The following is a 15,798-nucleotide window of genomic DNA, read 5'->3' on the forward strand; positions in this document are numbered from 1 at the left end:
CTAAATGTTGGCAGACTCCTAGTACGGTACCTGGAAAGATCGGAACCGGTGCGCAAAACGGACCGCTTGTTCGTCCTTCACAGCGGGAAGAACCAAGGAGAAACGGCCTTGCATGCAACCATAGCCCGCTGAATCAAGGAAGTAATCAAGGCAGCCTACATAGAGGCAGGGAAGCCCTTACCACTACAGGTTAAGGCTCATTCTACGAGGGCCCAGGCAGTTTCTTGGGCAGAAACCAAGCTACTGTCGCCCGCCAAGATTTATCAGGAGGCAACATGGTCCTCCATACACACCTCCAGGTTCTACCGCCTGGATGTTCAAGCCCAAGAAGACGCAGCCTTCGCAAGGGCAGTACTAAGTGGGCCACGGACAGCCTCTCGCCCTGTCCGTGAGTAGCTTTTGTACATCCCATTGGCCCCATTGGAGAAATTACTTACCTGATAATTTTGTTTTCCTTAGTTTAGACAGATGGACTCAGTATCCTGCCCACGGCTGCCCCAGAAAAGGAGAACCTCGGATAGCAAACCTCGAGACTAAGCAAATACGGGTAAGCCGTGGCCTACCTCTAGTTCAAGATACCCACAGTTTGTCTGGTGTCGGCGTTAATTGGTTGAGTGCACTGGTGGGCTCCAGTTTGGAAATTCAGTTAAACCAGTTCAAGTTTTAATCAAGTTTAATCAATTAATGTAAGCAAAGATATATCCACAATGACTTTTTGAAGAGAATACTGAGGAGCTAAGGTTACTGCAGGGGTATATCTACAGTGACGTCAGCTTTGAAATCTGACTCCGTTTCCCATCTGCTAGCAGAAGAGCACTATACCCATTGGTCCTGAGTCCACCTGTCTACACTAAGGAAAACGAAATTGTCAGGTAAGTAATTTCTCCATTCGAGTACAAAGTTTTCCTCTTTGCAAAGAGAGAAAAAGGATAATTGATAATACATTTTGAAATATTGCACAGGAAAGGGTCAGCACTGGAGTATAGGGCTCATATCCTGAAAGTGCTGACAAGTTAAGTGTGGAATGGGATCATGCTGTGTGTGAGAATGTAACCCTGAGGTGGCACAAGATGGAGAAGATGGGTAACGAAGAAGGGCTGGCTCTGCCTCACACGTGCCTGTAACTCTTCAGTAATCCATGGATCTAGTGCATATATTAGACCTGGGGGAATTCTGCACTACTGTGGAGCGCAGAATTCCCCAGCTGCGCAGATTCTGCACAGAATTTGGCAGGCCCCGGCAAGCCACGAGCCAAGCCCATCCTGCTCACGGCGAAGAAGGAACAGGCCCTAGCTTTCTCCAAGCAGAAGCTGTCCCACTTGCAGTAAAGATGGAACAGGCCTCGGCATGCCACGAGCTGAGCCCGTCCCGCTCATGGCAAAGATGACGCAGGCCCAGGTGAGCCATAAGTGAAGGCCGTTCCTCTTGCGGCAAAGAAGGAGCCGGCCCACATGTGCCGCGAGTGGAGGCTATCCCACTTGCGGCGAAGATGGAGCAGGCCCCAGAGAAGAGTGTGTGTGTGTGTAAGACTGAGCCTGGGGAGGTGAGAGAGAGAGCATATGTGAGGGTGCTTGGTGTGGGTGCCAGAAAGAGGGAGCCTATGTGAGGAGATTGTGAAGAAATGTAAATATGTGTGAGCTGGTGTGTGTGAAAAAGGGATTGTGTGTATGTGAGGGTGCTTGCTTGTTTGTGAGAGAGGGAGCCAGTGTGCAGGGGTGTGTGAGAGTTTTTGCATGAGAGAAAAAGGGAGCCTGTGTGGGTGTGTGTGTGCAAGAGAGAGAGGGAACCTTTATGAGAGAGAGTGTGTGTATGTGTGTATGTATATGTGCATGAGAGAGGAAGTGTAAGTGCGAGAGAGAGGAAGCCTGTATGAGGGAGTGTATATGTGCACTAGAGAGAGGGAGCCTGTTTGTGTGAGAGAGGGACAGAGGGAGCCTGTGTGAGGGGCAGTACTGAGATAAGATCAAATTCTGGGAGTGGAGATAGAGTGGAAGGGGTTGAGCCTAGAGGGGAGGGAAGAGATAGTGGCAGGTAGAGGAGTTGGGGCCTGAGTGGGCAGAGTGAAAGGAGACTGGCCAGGGGAGTAAGGGGAGAGGGTGGAAGAGACACTCTTGTAGTGAACTTCTAGGGAAATTCTGCTCAAAATATTTAAAACTCTGCATCTCTAAGTAATACCTTTTTTCTGTATTATATTTTAAATTAATTACTTAAAGACTCATGTATATTGTGTTATTTTGATCAATATAAAGTATGCAGAATTTTAAGTTTTTGTGCACAGAATTTTACATTTTTTTGCACAGAATTCCCCCAGGAGAAATGTATATGTCAACGGAGGGCAACCTCACCAGGCTCAGGGGAATCCCTGAGTCCTGTTTCATGGGAAAACTCTTAATTCCCAAGTGAGAGTCTTTAGAATTCTGTTAACACAGGTTATAATTTCTTTTGTCATCCTGGAATTATGTGCAATATTTCAAAATTTCCTAGCGTATAGCAGATGGACTCAGGACCAATGGGATATGGCTATTGGGTTAGCCAATGGGATATCAGGGTACTCCTGATAGCAGTTGGAGACGGATCAGATTTCAATCTGACGTCAGCCTTAGTATATATACCCATGCAGGAAGTGCAGCTCTTCAGTATTTTCCGTCTCCATAGCAATTCGGGACTCTATGCACACTAGCACAGCGTTAGAGTAATTTAGCAAAGAAAACCAAAACAAGAAGAAATTTTACCTCTACAGACGAGCCCCGCTTTCCTGTGGTGACACCCATTGGGTCCCTCCCCCAGTTGAGAATTCCCGAGGTGATTTCCACGATCCCTCGGAGGTAAGCCTCGGTCCGGCGGCCGACCCTTGGTGGGGACCTAGCCCCCGACATCGGGTGACGCTGAGAGGCAGTGGGTGCAACTTCGAGCACGGCGGTGAAGGTATTTTCCCTCTCCCCTCCCACAGCCGGAGACCACCCGGAATGAGACCGGGAAGCGCCGAGACAAGGTAAGGTAGAAATCTATTTAAAAGTCTCCAGTCTCCGAAGCTCGAGGTGTCGCATAGGTCGCCAGCCGGGACCAGTGCCACCGAGTTGATCTGCCCTAGCAGGGCTAGACCCCGGTCAGATCCGAGGGTCCTCCCATGTGGAGACCCTCCGAAGTGGTCGCCATATTGTCCGCGTGGTCGCCGTCACCATCTTGATCTGTTTGCTGCCCTGATCTGTGCGCACAGAGGCGAGCCATGTGCACAAATATCTTGTGTGCACAGCATCGCACGCCCAAGTACCGTGCGCACAAGCGACTCGCATAGCCACGAGCTTACTGTTTCGGGCGCATAACTTCGATCTGTGCGCATAACAGCGCGCACATCTCCCTGAGCGTGTACCAATCCTACGCGCACAACTTCGACGCATCGGAGTGCATAACTAAGCCACCCAGGCCCTGTAATTTACGCGCACAAGCCATGGCACCACCGGAAAAGAAGCTTAAGGTTCAGAGCCTTTGCCCAGCATGCCACATTAGAGCTGCATAGCATGAAGAGGCCACGGCCCTGTGTATACTGTGCGAGGAGGCCCTGGGGGATCCAGCCCATGGCCCTCCCAGCCGGTACCGGGTTCCAGCTTCTCGAACAGTACGCCGGACCTAGCGTCCCCCAGTGGGACCCTCCCTCAAATAGGGCTCCCCAGGGACACAGCACCTCTTAATTTAGACCCAGCATCTATCTCCTGGGTGGAATTCTTCAAAGGCCTGCATACCTTTGTCCACATGCAACCGGGGCCTCCGATAATACGGCCACAACCTACGCCAGAGGACCTCAACATCCCGGGACCCTCTATGCCCAGGGAAGTGATTCCCCCGCCCAGAAGCCCCACCTTCAGGGACATGGACAACTCAGATGAGGAATCAGAACCCCTGGAGGAAGGGGAACTCCCCCTGGGGACAGAGCCCCATCGAACCATGAAGCGCTTCTTCACCAAGGACGAGCTTCCAGCCTGGTCACACACAGCTTGAAAGAGCTCGCTATCCCGGGCACAAGTGCCTCGGGGGAACCTAAGACGAATCCCTTCCCAGAGGGACTCTGTCAGACCTCCTGTCATTTCCCACTATTACAAGCCACCCAGCAGCTAATTGACCTGGAATGGGATGCCCCGGAGACTACGTTCAAAGGGGGGCGTGCCCTGGCAGCCATGTATCCTCTGGACCCAGCTGCCAAAGATCTCCTGGCATGTCTGAAAGTGGATGCCATGGTCTGTGCGGTCTCGAAGCGCACTACTATCCCAGTTGAGGGAGGAGCAGCACTCAAGGATGCTCAAGACAGACGTCTAGAATCCATCCTCAAACAGTCTTTTGATGTCTCCGCTATGTTTCTACAGATCGCGGCCTGTTGTGCCGTGGTGACACGCGCCTGCTTATCACAGACCAGGAACAACATTCCTGGGGAAGCCCTGAACCAGCAGTATCATTCCTCACAGATCTGGTGCGCATTGCAGCTAGAGGAGTGTCATCAGCCGTGGCAGCCAGAAGACAACTCTGGCTCCGAAGCTGGTCGGCTGACGCATCTTCCAAAACGAGACTCACAAGGATGCCCTTCAAGGGAACCCTCCTGTTCGGAAGCGAACTAGAGAAGCTAGCCAACAAATGGGGCTAATCCCCACTGCTGCGGCTACCGGAGGACAGGAATAAGAGAAACCAGCGACCCTTCCCCTGAACTTCCAGGGGCAGAGGATCACAGCGCTTCAACCCATACAGAAGCACATATCAAGCGGCTCGCCCCGCGGGCAGGAGCCATTCCTTTCGGAACAAGCACAACAAAAGGGGAGCCGGCTCGGGCCCAGGCCCCAGCCGCACCCCACAATAAAAATCAGCCGACCCGTCCAAAGGAAGAAGCCATGGGGGGCAGACTTGCCCTATTCTACCAAAGGTGGGTTGAGATAACTTCGGACAAGTGGGTCCTAGCCATCATTCAAGAGGGATATTACCTGGATTTCCACCACCTCCCTCCGGACAAGTTTGTGGAATCCCCCTGCCACTTCCCTTTCAAGAGGTTGGCAGTGGAAGCTACACTGACCAGATTGCTAGCCTTAGAGGCTATAACACCTGTGCCCGCACAACAAATAAATACTGGACATTATTCCATCTATTTTATCGTTCCCAAGAAAGAAGGAATGTTCCGGCCCATCCTGGACCTCAATTCAGTCAACCGCCACCTGAAGATTCCTCGCTTCCGCATGGAAACCCTATGCTCGGTAATAAGGGCGATACAACCGGGAGAGTTCCTTACATCCCTGGATCTGTCAGAAGCCTAACTACACATTCCGATCCATCAAGAGCATCAGCGTTTTCTATGCTTCACGATCCTGGACCGTCACTACCAGTTCTGGGCACTATCATTCGGGTTAGCCACAGCAACCCGGACGTTCACCAAGATCATGGTGGTAGTGGCAGCAACACTGAGGAAGGAAGGAATCCTCGTACACCCTTAACTAGACGATTGGCTGATCAGGGCGAAATCTCCAGAGGAAAGTCACCAGGTGACCAACAGAGTCAAAACTCTACTGGAGAGCCTTGGGTGGGTGGTCAACACAAACAAGACAAGGTCCTCCTGACACCAACAAGGAGATCAAAACTGATGACCCAGTTGCGAACCCTGTTGAGCGAGCTTCGTCCCACGGCATGGGACTATCTCCAAGTCCTCGGCCTCATGGCATCCACACTGGAAGTAGTGCCATGGGCAAGAGCTCACATGAGACCCCTACAGTGCTCACTACTTTCACAATGGAATCCGTGTCCCAGAACTACAGCGTACGTCTTCAGCTCCCAGACAAAAGTTCGGACCCAACTACGATGGTGGCTACAAGAAGGTCATCTGAGCCAGGGAGTGAGACTATCCTCACCAACCTGGATCCTGCTCACCACAGACGCCAGCCTACGAGGATGGGGAGCACACTGCCAGGAGCTAACCGCCCAGGGGCAATGGAACAAAGAAGAGTCGGGATGGAACATCAATCACCTAGAAGCCCGCGCATTCAGACTAGCCTGCCTACGGTTCGGTCGCAGACTCCAAGACAAATCAGTCAGAGTAATGTCGGATAACGCCACAACAGTGACCTACATCAACTGTCAGGGACGAACCAGAAGCCAACAGGCATCTCTGGAAATAGACCCCCTAATATCATGGGCGGAAGCGAACCTTCAAGAGATCTCGGCTGTCCACATTGCAGGGAAAGACAAGGTAGCTGCGGATTACCTCAGCAGAGAAAGTCTAGACCCAGGAGGATGGAGGCTGTCGACCACAGCATTTCAATTGATAGTAAACTGTTGGGGAACACCAACCATGGACCTCCTGGCAAACCGGTCCAATGCCCAAGTGCCCAGCTTCTTCAGCAGCAGGCGGGAACCTCAGTCCCAGGGAATCGATGCCCTGGTAGAGACCTGGCCACAGGAAACTCTATATTTTATGCCTTCCCACCATGGCCCCTATTGGGCGCAATCATCCACAAGATGGAACACCACAAGGGACCAGTACTTCTAGTGGCCCCGGACTGACCAAGGAGACCGTGGTATGCAGACATGCGAAGGCTGCTGACAGGGAGCCCCCTCCCACTACCGCCATACAGGGACATGCTCCAACAAGGGCCGATCCTCCACGAGGAGCCAGCTCGATACGGCCTGGCCATTGAGAGGACTCGCCTGAGGAAGAGCGGATACTCGGGGGCAGTAATTGACACCCTGCTCCAAGCACGTAAGTTCTCCACATCCCTAACATACATAAGGATTTAGAGAGTATTCGAAGCCTGGTGTGAGGATCGTGACATCATTCCACGCTCAGTCAAAATTCCTGCAGAACGGACTACAGAAGGGATTGTCTCTCAACTTCATCAACGTAAAGGTGGTCACATTATCATGCTACGGAACCAAGAGTGAGAGTGGCAGCCTAGCCTCTCACCCAGATGTCTCCCACTTTCTGAAAGGAGTCAAGCAGATCCGACTACCCCTAAAGTGGTCGGATCTGCTTGAATCGGATCTGTTCTTTGGAACCTCAACCTGGTCCTAGATTTCTTAGCAGGAGCCTCCTTCAGACCTCTTCGCGGCCTGTCTCTCCGACTATTAACATTGAAGACAGCTTTCCTGGTGGCAGTCTGTTCGGCCCATCGTATCTCCGAGCTACAAGCACTGTCCTACCGGGAGCCATTCCTCAGACTCACCCTGGGATCCATCCAGTTACGTACGGTCCCATCCTTCCTCCCCAAAGTGGTTTCTCACTCCTATCTCAACCAAACAATCTCGCTACCATCGCCAGATGAGCATATGAATTCGGAAGAGTCTCGCAGTCTACGCCACCTCAATGTCTGCAGACTCCTAGTCCGATACCTGGAAAGGTCGGAATCACAGCGGGAAGAAGCAAGGAGAAGCGGCCTCGTGAGCTACCATAGCCCCTTGGATCAAAGAAGACATCAAGGCGGCCTACATAGAAGCAGGCAAGCCACCGCCTTTATAAGTCAAGGCCCATTCCACTAGAGCCCAGGCAGTGTCCTGGGCGGAAACCAAGATGCTGTCACCCGCCGATATCTGTCAGGCAGCGACATGGTCCTCCCTCCATACCTTCTCCAGGTTTTACCGCCTGGATGTTCAGGCTCGAGAGGCCACAGCATTTGCAAGGGCAGTACTAAGGGAGCCACGGACAGCCTCCCACCTGGTTTGGGAGTAGCTTTTATACATCCCATTGGTCCTGAGTCCATCTGCTACACGCTAGGAAATGGAGAAATTACTTACCTGATAATTTCGTTTTCCTTAATGTAGACAGCTGGACTCAGCATCCTACCCACGGCTGCCGTTATTCATGGAATTCTCGGGTGACATCCCCGAGATCGAGTGATTCACGGGCAAGCCATGCTTTCCTCCAACCGGGACACCCATCCTACCGGGTGTCGACGTTTCTCGGTTGAGGGCACTGGCGGTCTCCAGCTATAACCAATTCAACCAGTTCAAATTAATCAAGTTATAAAGTTAATCAAGTTATTCAGTCATGCATATATCCACAATTGCTTTTCGAGGAGAATACTGAAGAGCTGCACTTCCTGCAGGGGTATTTGTACTAGGTCTGACGTCAGATTGAAATCTGATCCGTCTCCAACGGCTATCAGGAGTACACTATACCCCATTGGTCCTGAGTCCATCAGTCTACACTAAGGAAAACAAAATTATCAGGTAAGTAATTTCTCCATTTCTTATCAACTATCCTTTTTCTCTCTTTGCAAAGGGGAAAACTTTGTAGTCAAACTTGACTCTTTCGAACACAGTTGTGCTTGGAAGAGCAATTGTGGCAAGTTGACAGAGCAAAGCCCAGGATGTATAGGAAGATTACAAAAGAGGAAGCTTGTATTGCTTCAGAGATGAGTGAATCTTTTGGGGTAGACAGCATTAATGTGTACTGTTTCTTTTGAAGCAAGATGATAAATTCTAATAGTCTGTTATTGCTGCATATTATATACTTGGCACGGTGATGTGATTTACAGAACTTTTGTTCCTGTTCATACCGCAGATCAGTCCGGACTCCTGGGTTTTGCCTCCCTGCCAGCAGATGGAGATGGAAAAAGTTGTTCTGACACTGCCAGTCTGTCAGTATTTCTCTCTCTCCAGCAGATAGTAGTGATGTAAAATCTGTAGTCAGGAGTATAGAAAAAAAATAAAAAAAGAGACAAAAAGAAGACGAGAGATTCCTTTTTCCACATCCTCCCAGGGAGTTGCTAGGTCCTAGGGGGGCCATCCCCCATGGTTTTGAGGTGGACGAGCAGGGGGTTGGTGACCCTTCCTGTTAACTCTGTCCTGCATTCTGTGAGGGTATAAATCTGATGGATCCCCTTTATCCCCATAAAGCAGCGTTGAATTCCGCAGTTAAGAACATAAGAAATTGCCATACTGGGTCAGACCAAGGGTCCATCAAGGCCAGCATCCTGTTTCCAACAGTGGCCAGTCCAGGCTACAAGTACCTTGCAAGTAACCAAAAACTAAGTATATCCCATGCTACTGATGCCAGTAATAGCAGTGGCTATTTTCTAAGTCAACTTGATTAATAGCAGGTAATGGACTTCTCCTCCAAGAACTTATCCAAACCTTTTTTAAACCCATCTACACTAACTGCACTAACCACATCCTCTGGCAACAAATTCCAGAGTTTAATTGTGTGTTAAGTGAAAAATAATTTTCTACGATTAGTTTTAAATGTGCTACATGCTAACTTCATGGAGTGCCCCCTAGTCCTTCTATTATCTGTAAGAGTAAATATCCGATTCACATTTACCCGTCTTAGACCTCTCATGATTTTAAACATCTCTATCATATCCCCCCTCAGCCATCTCTTTTCCAAGCTGAACATCCCTAACCTCTTTAGTCTTTCCTCATAGGGGAGCTAAGCTGTTCCATTCCCTTCTTCATTTTGGTCGCCCTGCATTTCTTCATCCTAGCTATACAGGGAAGTATTTCCTTTTAATTTCTGTTTGATTGCTGTGGCGTTATTAAAGATTGGTTAAAAAAAAAAAGAAGAAAAGAAAAGTGAAGAGTGGCGTATTGCTGCCTCACTGTTGGTGTGATATTTGTGGTGTTCTGTTCACTGAAGAAGACGATCGGAGGGGCAGAGCTACTCACTGGCTACCTTCCTGAAGTTCAGTGAGGCAGTGTATGTGGCACTGCATGGCTTCCAGCCACATGGTGATGGCACGTGGTAAGACTTGCCATGCTTGTGGGGAGTCGCAGTTTTGCCTATCTCGTGCCAGCTTGTGTTCTTGCATTTCAGGCAGGGAAGACTCTTCGGGGTTGTGCAGTACTGCATTCAAGCCTAAACTTGTCCCACGGGTGTCTGGGTTTAGCGCTTAGCTAAACCAGTCCATCAGCAGTTTCTGAGATTCATGATTCTAGGGGAACATTTTCAGTTTCGGGCCCTTCTTTTCGGATTGGCAACGATGCCTCACGCATTCACCAACGTAATGGTGGTGGTGGCGGTGGCTCTAAGGCGCAAAGATGTGTTAGTGCATCCCTATCTGGATGACTGGCTCTTTTGAGTGAAGTCAGAAGACCTCTGTCATCGGTGCAGCAGGTACTGCTACAATTAAGATCTCTTGGCTGGGTAGAAAATCTGGCAGCGAGCCATCTTGTTCCCTCTCAAACCCTGGAATATATAGCGGTTCAATTTGACAAACGGAAAGGAAGAATGTTTCTCATGGAGGAGAGGTTGCTGAAGTTACAGTATCAGATTTGTCACTTTTGGAGTGTTCAATGCCCAGAGTCTGGGACTATTTGCAGGTTCTGGGATCTATGGCATCAGCATTGTAACTGGTGCCTTGGGCATTTGCGCATATGCGGGCTCTTCTCTCCCAGTGAAATCCATTTTCGGAGGAATTTTATCTTCCCCCTTCCATTCGAGGGGGAAGGTAGGGACAGTCTTTCCTGGTGGCTTATTCGTACCAGTGTTGAGCGTGGTGTGGAATTGAAGGTTACGAATTGGGTGATAGTCACCACAGATCCCAGCCTCTCTGGATGGAGGGTGGTGTATCAGGATCAGTCAGCTCAAGACTGATCCAAACAGGAAGCCTCATGGTCTATCAATCATTTAGAGATGAGAGTGGCACGCTTCGCATTACTTGCCTTGCCTTTCTACCACGGTTACGCGACCTTCCAATGCGGGTTCTATCAGACAATGTGATGACAGTGGCCTACCATCAGGGCGGAACCAAGAGTCAGGCAGCAGCTCAGGAGACCCAGGAGTTGATTCTCTGGGTGGAACAACACTTGGAGCAGCTGGTGTTGTCTCACATCGTCGGGGTAGATAATGTTCAGGCGGATTTTCTCAAGCGGAGGAAACTGAACCCCGGGGAGTGGGAGCTGTTGGAAATGGTGATGCGTTTCATTCACATGAAATGGGGTATCCTCATATGTACAAATGGTGACCAGTCAGAACCCCAAGACATCTCGTTTTTACAGCCACCAGAGAGAATACGGGGCATAAGGCATCGATGTTCTAATTCTTCCATGGCCTCGGGGCATTCTTTTTTATGTCTGTCTTCCTTGGCCATTGTTGGGCAAAGTGAACTGGCAGATGGAGAAGCATCCGCACAACATGATTCTTGTGGCTCCGGAGTGGCTGCGTTGTCCATGGTTTGCAGATCTGATCAACATGGTCATAGACGGGCCGCTGAGGTTCTGCCATCTGCAGCATCTTCTCTGCCAGGGCCCAGTATTTTCAGATCAAGCTGCTCACTTCTGTCTTGCAGCTTGGCTTTTGAGAGGAGACAGATGAGATGGAGGAGGTATTACGAAACTTATTACCACATTATTGCAGGCCAGATGACCTTCCACATCCTTGGCATGTATGAGGATTTGAAGGGTCTTCGAGTGCTGCTGTACCAGTACCTGAGTACAGCCTCTTTTGACTACAGTGTTGCATATTTTGGTTTTTCTTCAGGAGGGTTTGGCCAAGCATCTGGCCTATAACTCTCTGAGGATGCAGGTAGCGGCCTTGGGCTGTCTTTGGGGTAAGGTGCAGGGATATCCTCTACCGCACATCCGGATGTGGTGCTTTTTCTTCAAGGAGTGAAGAATTTGTGTATTCCAGTGAGAAAGATTTGCCCTTCTTGGAACCTTAATCTGGTTCTTAGAAGAATGTGTGAGGTTCCATTTGAACCACTGAGGAGGGCAACTATAAAGGACTTAACTCTGAAGGTGATTTTTCTGGTGGCTATTTGTTCAGCCAGGAGAATCTTGGAACTTCAAACTTTATTGGGTTGAGACCCCTTTCTGCAGATTTTAGAGTCAGATGTAATTGCGCACAGTGCCTTCCTTTTTGCCAAAGGTGGTTTTGGTGTTTCATCTTAGTCTGTGGACCTTCCGTCCTTTCCGGATTTGGTTTTGTCCGCACCTCACGCAAAAAAACTATGAGTCTCAGATGTCAGGCGAGCATTATTGAGGTGTCTTAAGGTTACTAATGATTTCAGGAAAACGGATCACTTCTTTGTACTATGGAGAGGGCCAAAGAAGGGGTGTGAGGCATCAAAAGCTGCAATTGCATGTTGGCTGAAGGAAGCAATTTGTAAGGGTCTGTCTGTGCCTCAAGAGTTGAGGGTTCATTCGACTCGTTCTCAGGTGACCTCTTGGGCAGTGTTGCAACAGATGTCCCTGCAAGAGATTTTCAGGGCGGCTTCTTCGTTACACACTTTCACCAGAATTTATCGGTTGGATGTCTGGACTCCAAATTCCATGTGTTTTGGTGAGAGTGTTCTATGAGCGAGATTCTCACAGCTTAGGTACCTCTCAGGAGTCTGGACTGATCTGGGTTATGAACAGGAAAGGAAAATTGGTTTTCATTCCTGGAATACCACAGATCAGTCCAGAGACCCACCCACTGGGGGGAGAGTCCGCTCATACTGATGATGATTGGTATGTAATGTAGAGTTGTTGGGGTATTCAAGGCTGTTTCCCTTTGGTTTCTTGTAATGAATTTCCATATTGTGAATTCACCTTCCTCCTGCTTGTTTTAGAAGTTTTGAATTCATGTTTCCTGGTGTTGGTTTAGTAGTTATTATCTTGGCTTGGGTACAGGTCAATACTGAGGGACTGCAGGTGGCACATTAGGTTATGTGCAGTGTCAGTAAAAATGTCTTTGTCTCCATCTGCTGGCAGCGAGGCAAAACCCAGGAGTCTGGACTGATCTGTGGTATTCCAAGAATGAAAATTAGCAGGTAAGAACCAGTTTTCCTTTATGTAGTTGCTTAGTGGTGGTTGACAATTCCCTACAGAAGCTGGGATTTCAAGCTGTTTAAAAAGACTTTCTTTAACAGTAAACGGTTTGTACCACCCAGCATTCTTTACATAGTTTTGAACTAACATGAAAATGGAGCTATAATACAAGACCTCTTACCTGCATAGGCTCGTCCGGATGCATGGGTACATAGTACCCAGTAATTTGCAAGGTTAATTTTCCACTCCTATAAATGAAATGATTGCTTGTGTAAGAGGTCAGTTAGTGCCCACTTAGGGGGTTATTTTCTAAAGCTTAATCGCGTATGTCAGGGCCCTAATGCATGCAATAAGGCCATATCGCATGCGAAAGGGGCCTTTTCGCATGTGATATGATGCAAATTAGGGGGAGGGGAGGAGTCGGGGCGGAGTCAGCGGTGTCTTCGCTGCCGCGATAATGTTAGTAACGTTATCGTTGGCAGTAGCACCCGAATAGCACCACCTTTCACGGTGGTGCTATTCGGTGCGAAAGTTGGCAGCCAGCACACCGCCGTGGTGCGAAGGCTGCGGGCTTTCGCAGGCCTGCCCCCCGTTTTCGCAGTATTAATCATTCTGCGAAGAATGATGAATCCAGGCCTTAGGGTGGCCAATTGCCCTTCATTTGTATATAAGTTCTATATTTTGGTTTAAAAAAGAGAGCTTTTTCACCTAACACGGATTTCAACCTATCTCACATATTAGCTTTTGAATGTTGAGCATCCTGGGAGTAATTTTTCAAAGCTATTTCTGTGCTTAAAACCCAGATTTAAGTGTGAATGGCTGGTTGTCCATTTGCCAGGGATTTGTGCTCCCAGAATTTGCCCATTTGTGTAAAAGAGGTGCTCTGGGATTGGGGAAGGAGGGGCAGGGTTGGCATTTATGCACATACTTTTCATTTTAAAATGTGTGTGCCTAAATGAACCCACTCAAGTGAAGCCCCGCAAAGAGCAGGTGTGACTTCAGATGGGTGAATTTGTGTATGCTTTTGGATAATTTTCAAAGCCAGCTCATGCACACAAGTTTGCTTTGAAAATCGGTGTAAGTTAATGCAGTTTGAAATGCATAAAGTAACGTGTGGTTTTATAAAATTGCCCTCCCTACCTTTATATGCTCTGGGGCCATGTACCTTGCCAAAATCCTGATCTCGTCCGTGGTGTGACCACAAGAAAGAGTGGCCTTCTATGTGTAGGAGGCCACGTAGCCTTTGATCTGGCCAGTTTAACAGCTGAATGCTTTTTCTTTCTGATGTGTCATTACAGATCATTAAAAAGCTGATAGAAAGAAAACAAGCACAGATTCGCAAGGTGTACCCTGGACTTGCCTGTTTCAAGGAAGGAGTACGGCAGATTCCTATAGAAAGCATTCCTGGCATTAGTATGTACCAACCTCCCTCACACTGTGTCATTAACAGCATGGCAGTACACTGATAGACCTGAAATCAGAGTAATGCACCCGGGATGGAAACAGTTTGAAGTTACTACCTTAGGAGGTCTGATTTACTGTTCTCTGTCACATATCAATTCTGAAGAGGAAGAATAATGCAGCAGTGATTTTTATCCCTGAGTTTGGTGAAAAAAAAAAATTGGATGAAATCCAAAAATGTTGACAACAGCAAAAATGTCAGCGTGTCGCACTTCTGTATGGTCTTGTGTGCTGAGAGGTGACCAGGAGGGGACTTTGTTTGACAGGCTTACAGGTTAATTAGGGCAGAAAGTGTTTTTGATTTCAGGCGTAATTGGGCTTGCCCCCTTAGTTCTGAAAATCCTCTTCAGGGTGCAGCTTTTAGATTTTATTGGCTGACTCTCTAAAATCTGATGGACTATAATGTCAGAAATTTGCTTTTAGCAGCCTGACGCACTCAACTGGTCTGCAAAATGACATGCTCGCTTAGCCTTCTTCACAAATACAATTAAAAAGCAATGACTCCAAAACTTGTAGCCTTTGATGACCTGATTCAGGCAGTCATGGCCAGTACATGTTTAATGCATAGGAGGGAGGAAGCTCATCAGATTGGCTGATTTTGCTTTTTTTCAGGCTCGTACCTCCTCTCTATATAGAAGGTATGTGCTAGCTACAATAATTCACGCTGAGCCCTAAAAAATACTATTTTTGAAATGTAATTATTTTGTTGCTGTATTTCATGAGCTCAAATGAAACCATACTTTAAAAAAAAATTGCTACTAACATGGTCTATAGTGGACTCCATTTTAGAACACCAGTGGCATTACTGAGGCTTCAGGGAAAATGAAGTATTTAATTATAAAGTTTCTTTCTGTTTTTGTTATAGGGCATAAAATAACTTGTTTTTTTTCAATTTGGGTCCAATTGTGTGCAATTTAATACAGTTGTGTTATAAATAAATACACAAACACATTATGGAAGAATAAACTGAAAACAATTGGAAATGGCACTTCTTGATCTTTTCTTACAAAGTCCTATATACCTGACAGAGATGATGAATATGTTGCCTGTATCTTTTTAAGGTTCTTTAGAACTAATAGATTTGGATGTTACACAACATATATTCAAGAGTTCAGTGGAACTGGGTGCCACACATTCAAAAAGAATTTCATGTGGAAAATGTATTGTAAATAAGGGCTCCCAGTTTCCCATGCTTTCTCTGCAGCAGCAACAGTCTTTTACTGTGGGATTGTGAAAAACCCAGATCTGCTGCCCAGCTAACCTTCTGTCTAGCCTGCTATCGTTGTGGTAATGATCCCTCAGCTGCCCCCCACCTGGCCACTGCTCCCCTCCGTACCCCTTCCTCCCATTGTGCCATCTGCTGCTTTCTGGCCTGCTGTTCCCCTCCTTACTGCTATGCCTAGCAAGACTAAGCAATGCCTCTACCACTGCTTCTGTTACTGCCCAGCCCACAGCTTTCTGTTCTGCAGCCACCACTCAGTCATTGCTGCCTCTGCTTGCTACATATCCTACTGCCCCTCCCCCCCTCCTTCTGCAATGCAACTGCCTGTTTGCACACCATTTTCTTCTCTTTCCAAGCTATTCAATGCTGGCACAGTTGGCACATGTGCAGTGGAGGAAGAG

General features: G+C 48.2%; 1 protein-coding gene across 5 annotated transcripts in view; it reads left to right on the top strand.

Moving 5' to 3' along the window:
* KAT2B (lysine acetyltransferase 2B) overlaps positions 1–15,798 on the top strand; it is a 328,579-nt gene that overhangs the window by 276,917 nt on the left and 35,864 nt on the right. For all 5 annotated transcript variants that reach the window (XM_029589280.1, XM_029589282.1, XM_029589284.1 and 2 more), the window contains exon 14: positions 14,013–14,127. In XM_029589280.1, coding sequence (XP_029445140.1) covers positions 14,013–14,127 — 115 coding nt within the window. The remainder of the gene's footprint in view (positions 1–14,012; positions 14,128–15,798) is intronic.

Source organism: Rhinatrema bivittatum, chromosome 2, assembly GCF_901001135.1.
Source record: "Rhinatrema bivittatum chromosome 2, aRhiBiv1.1, whole genome shotgun sequence".
Lineage (NCBI taxonomy): Eukaryota > Metazoa > Chordata > Amphibia > Gymnophiona > Rhinatrematidae > Rhinatrema > Rhinatrema bivittatum.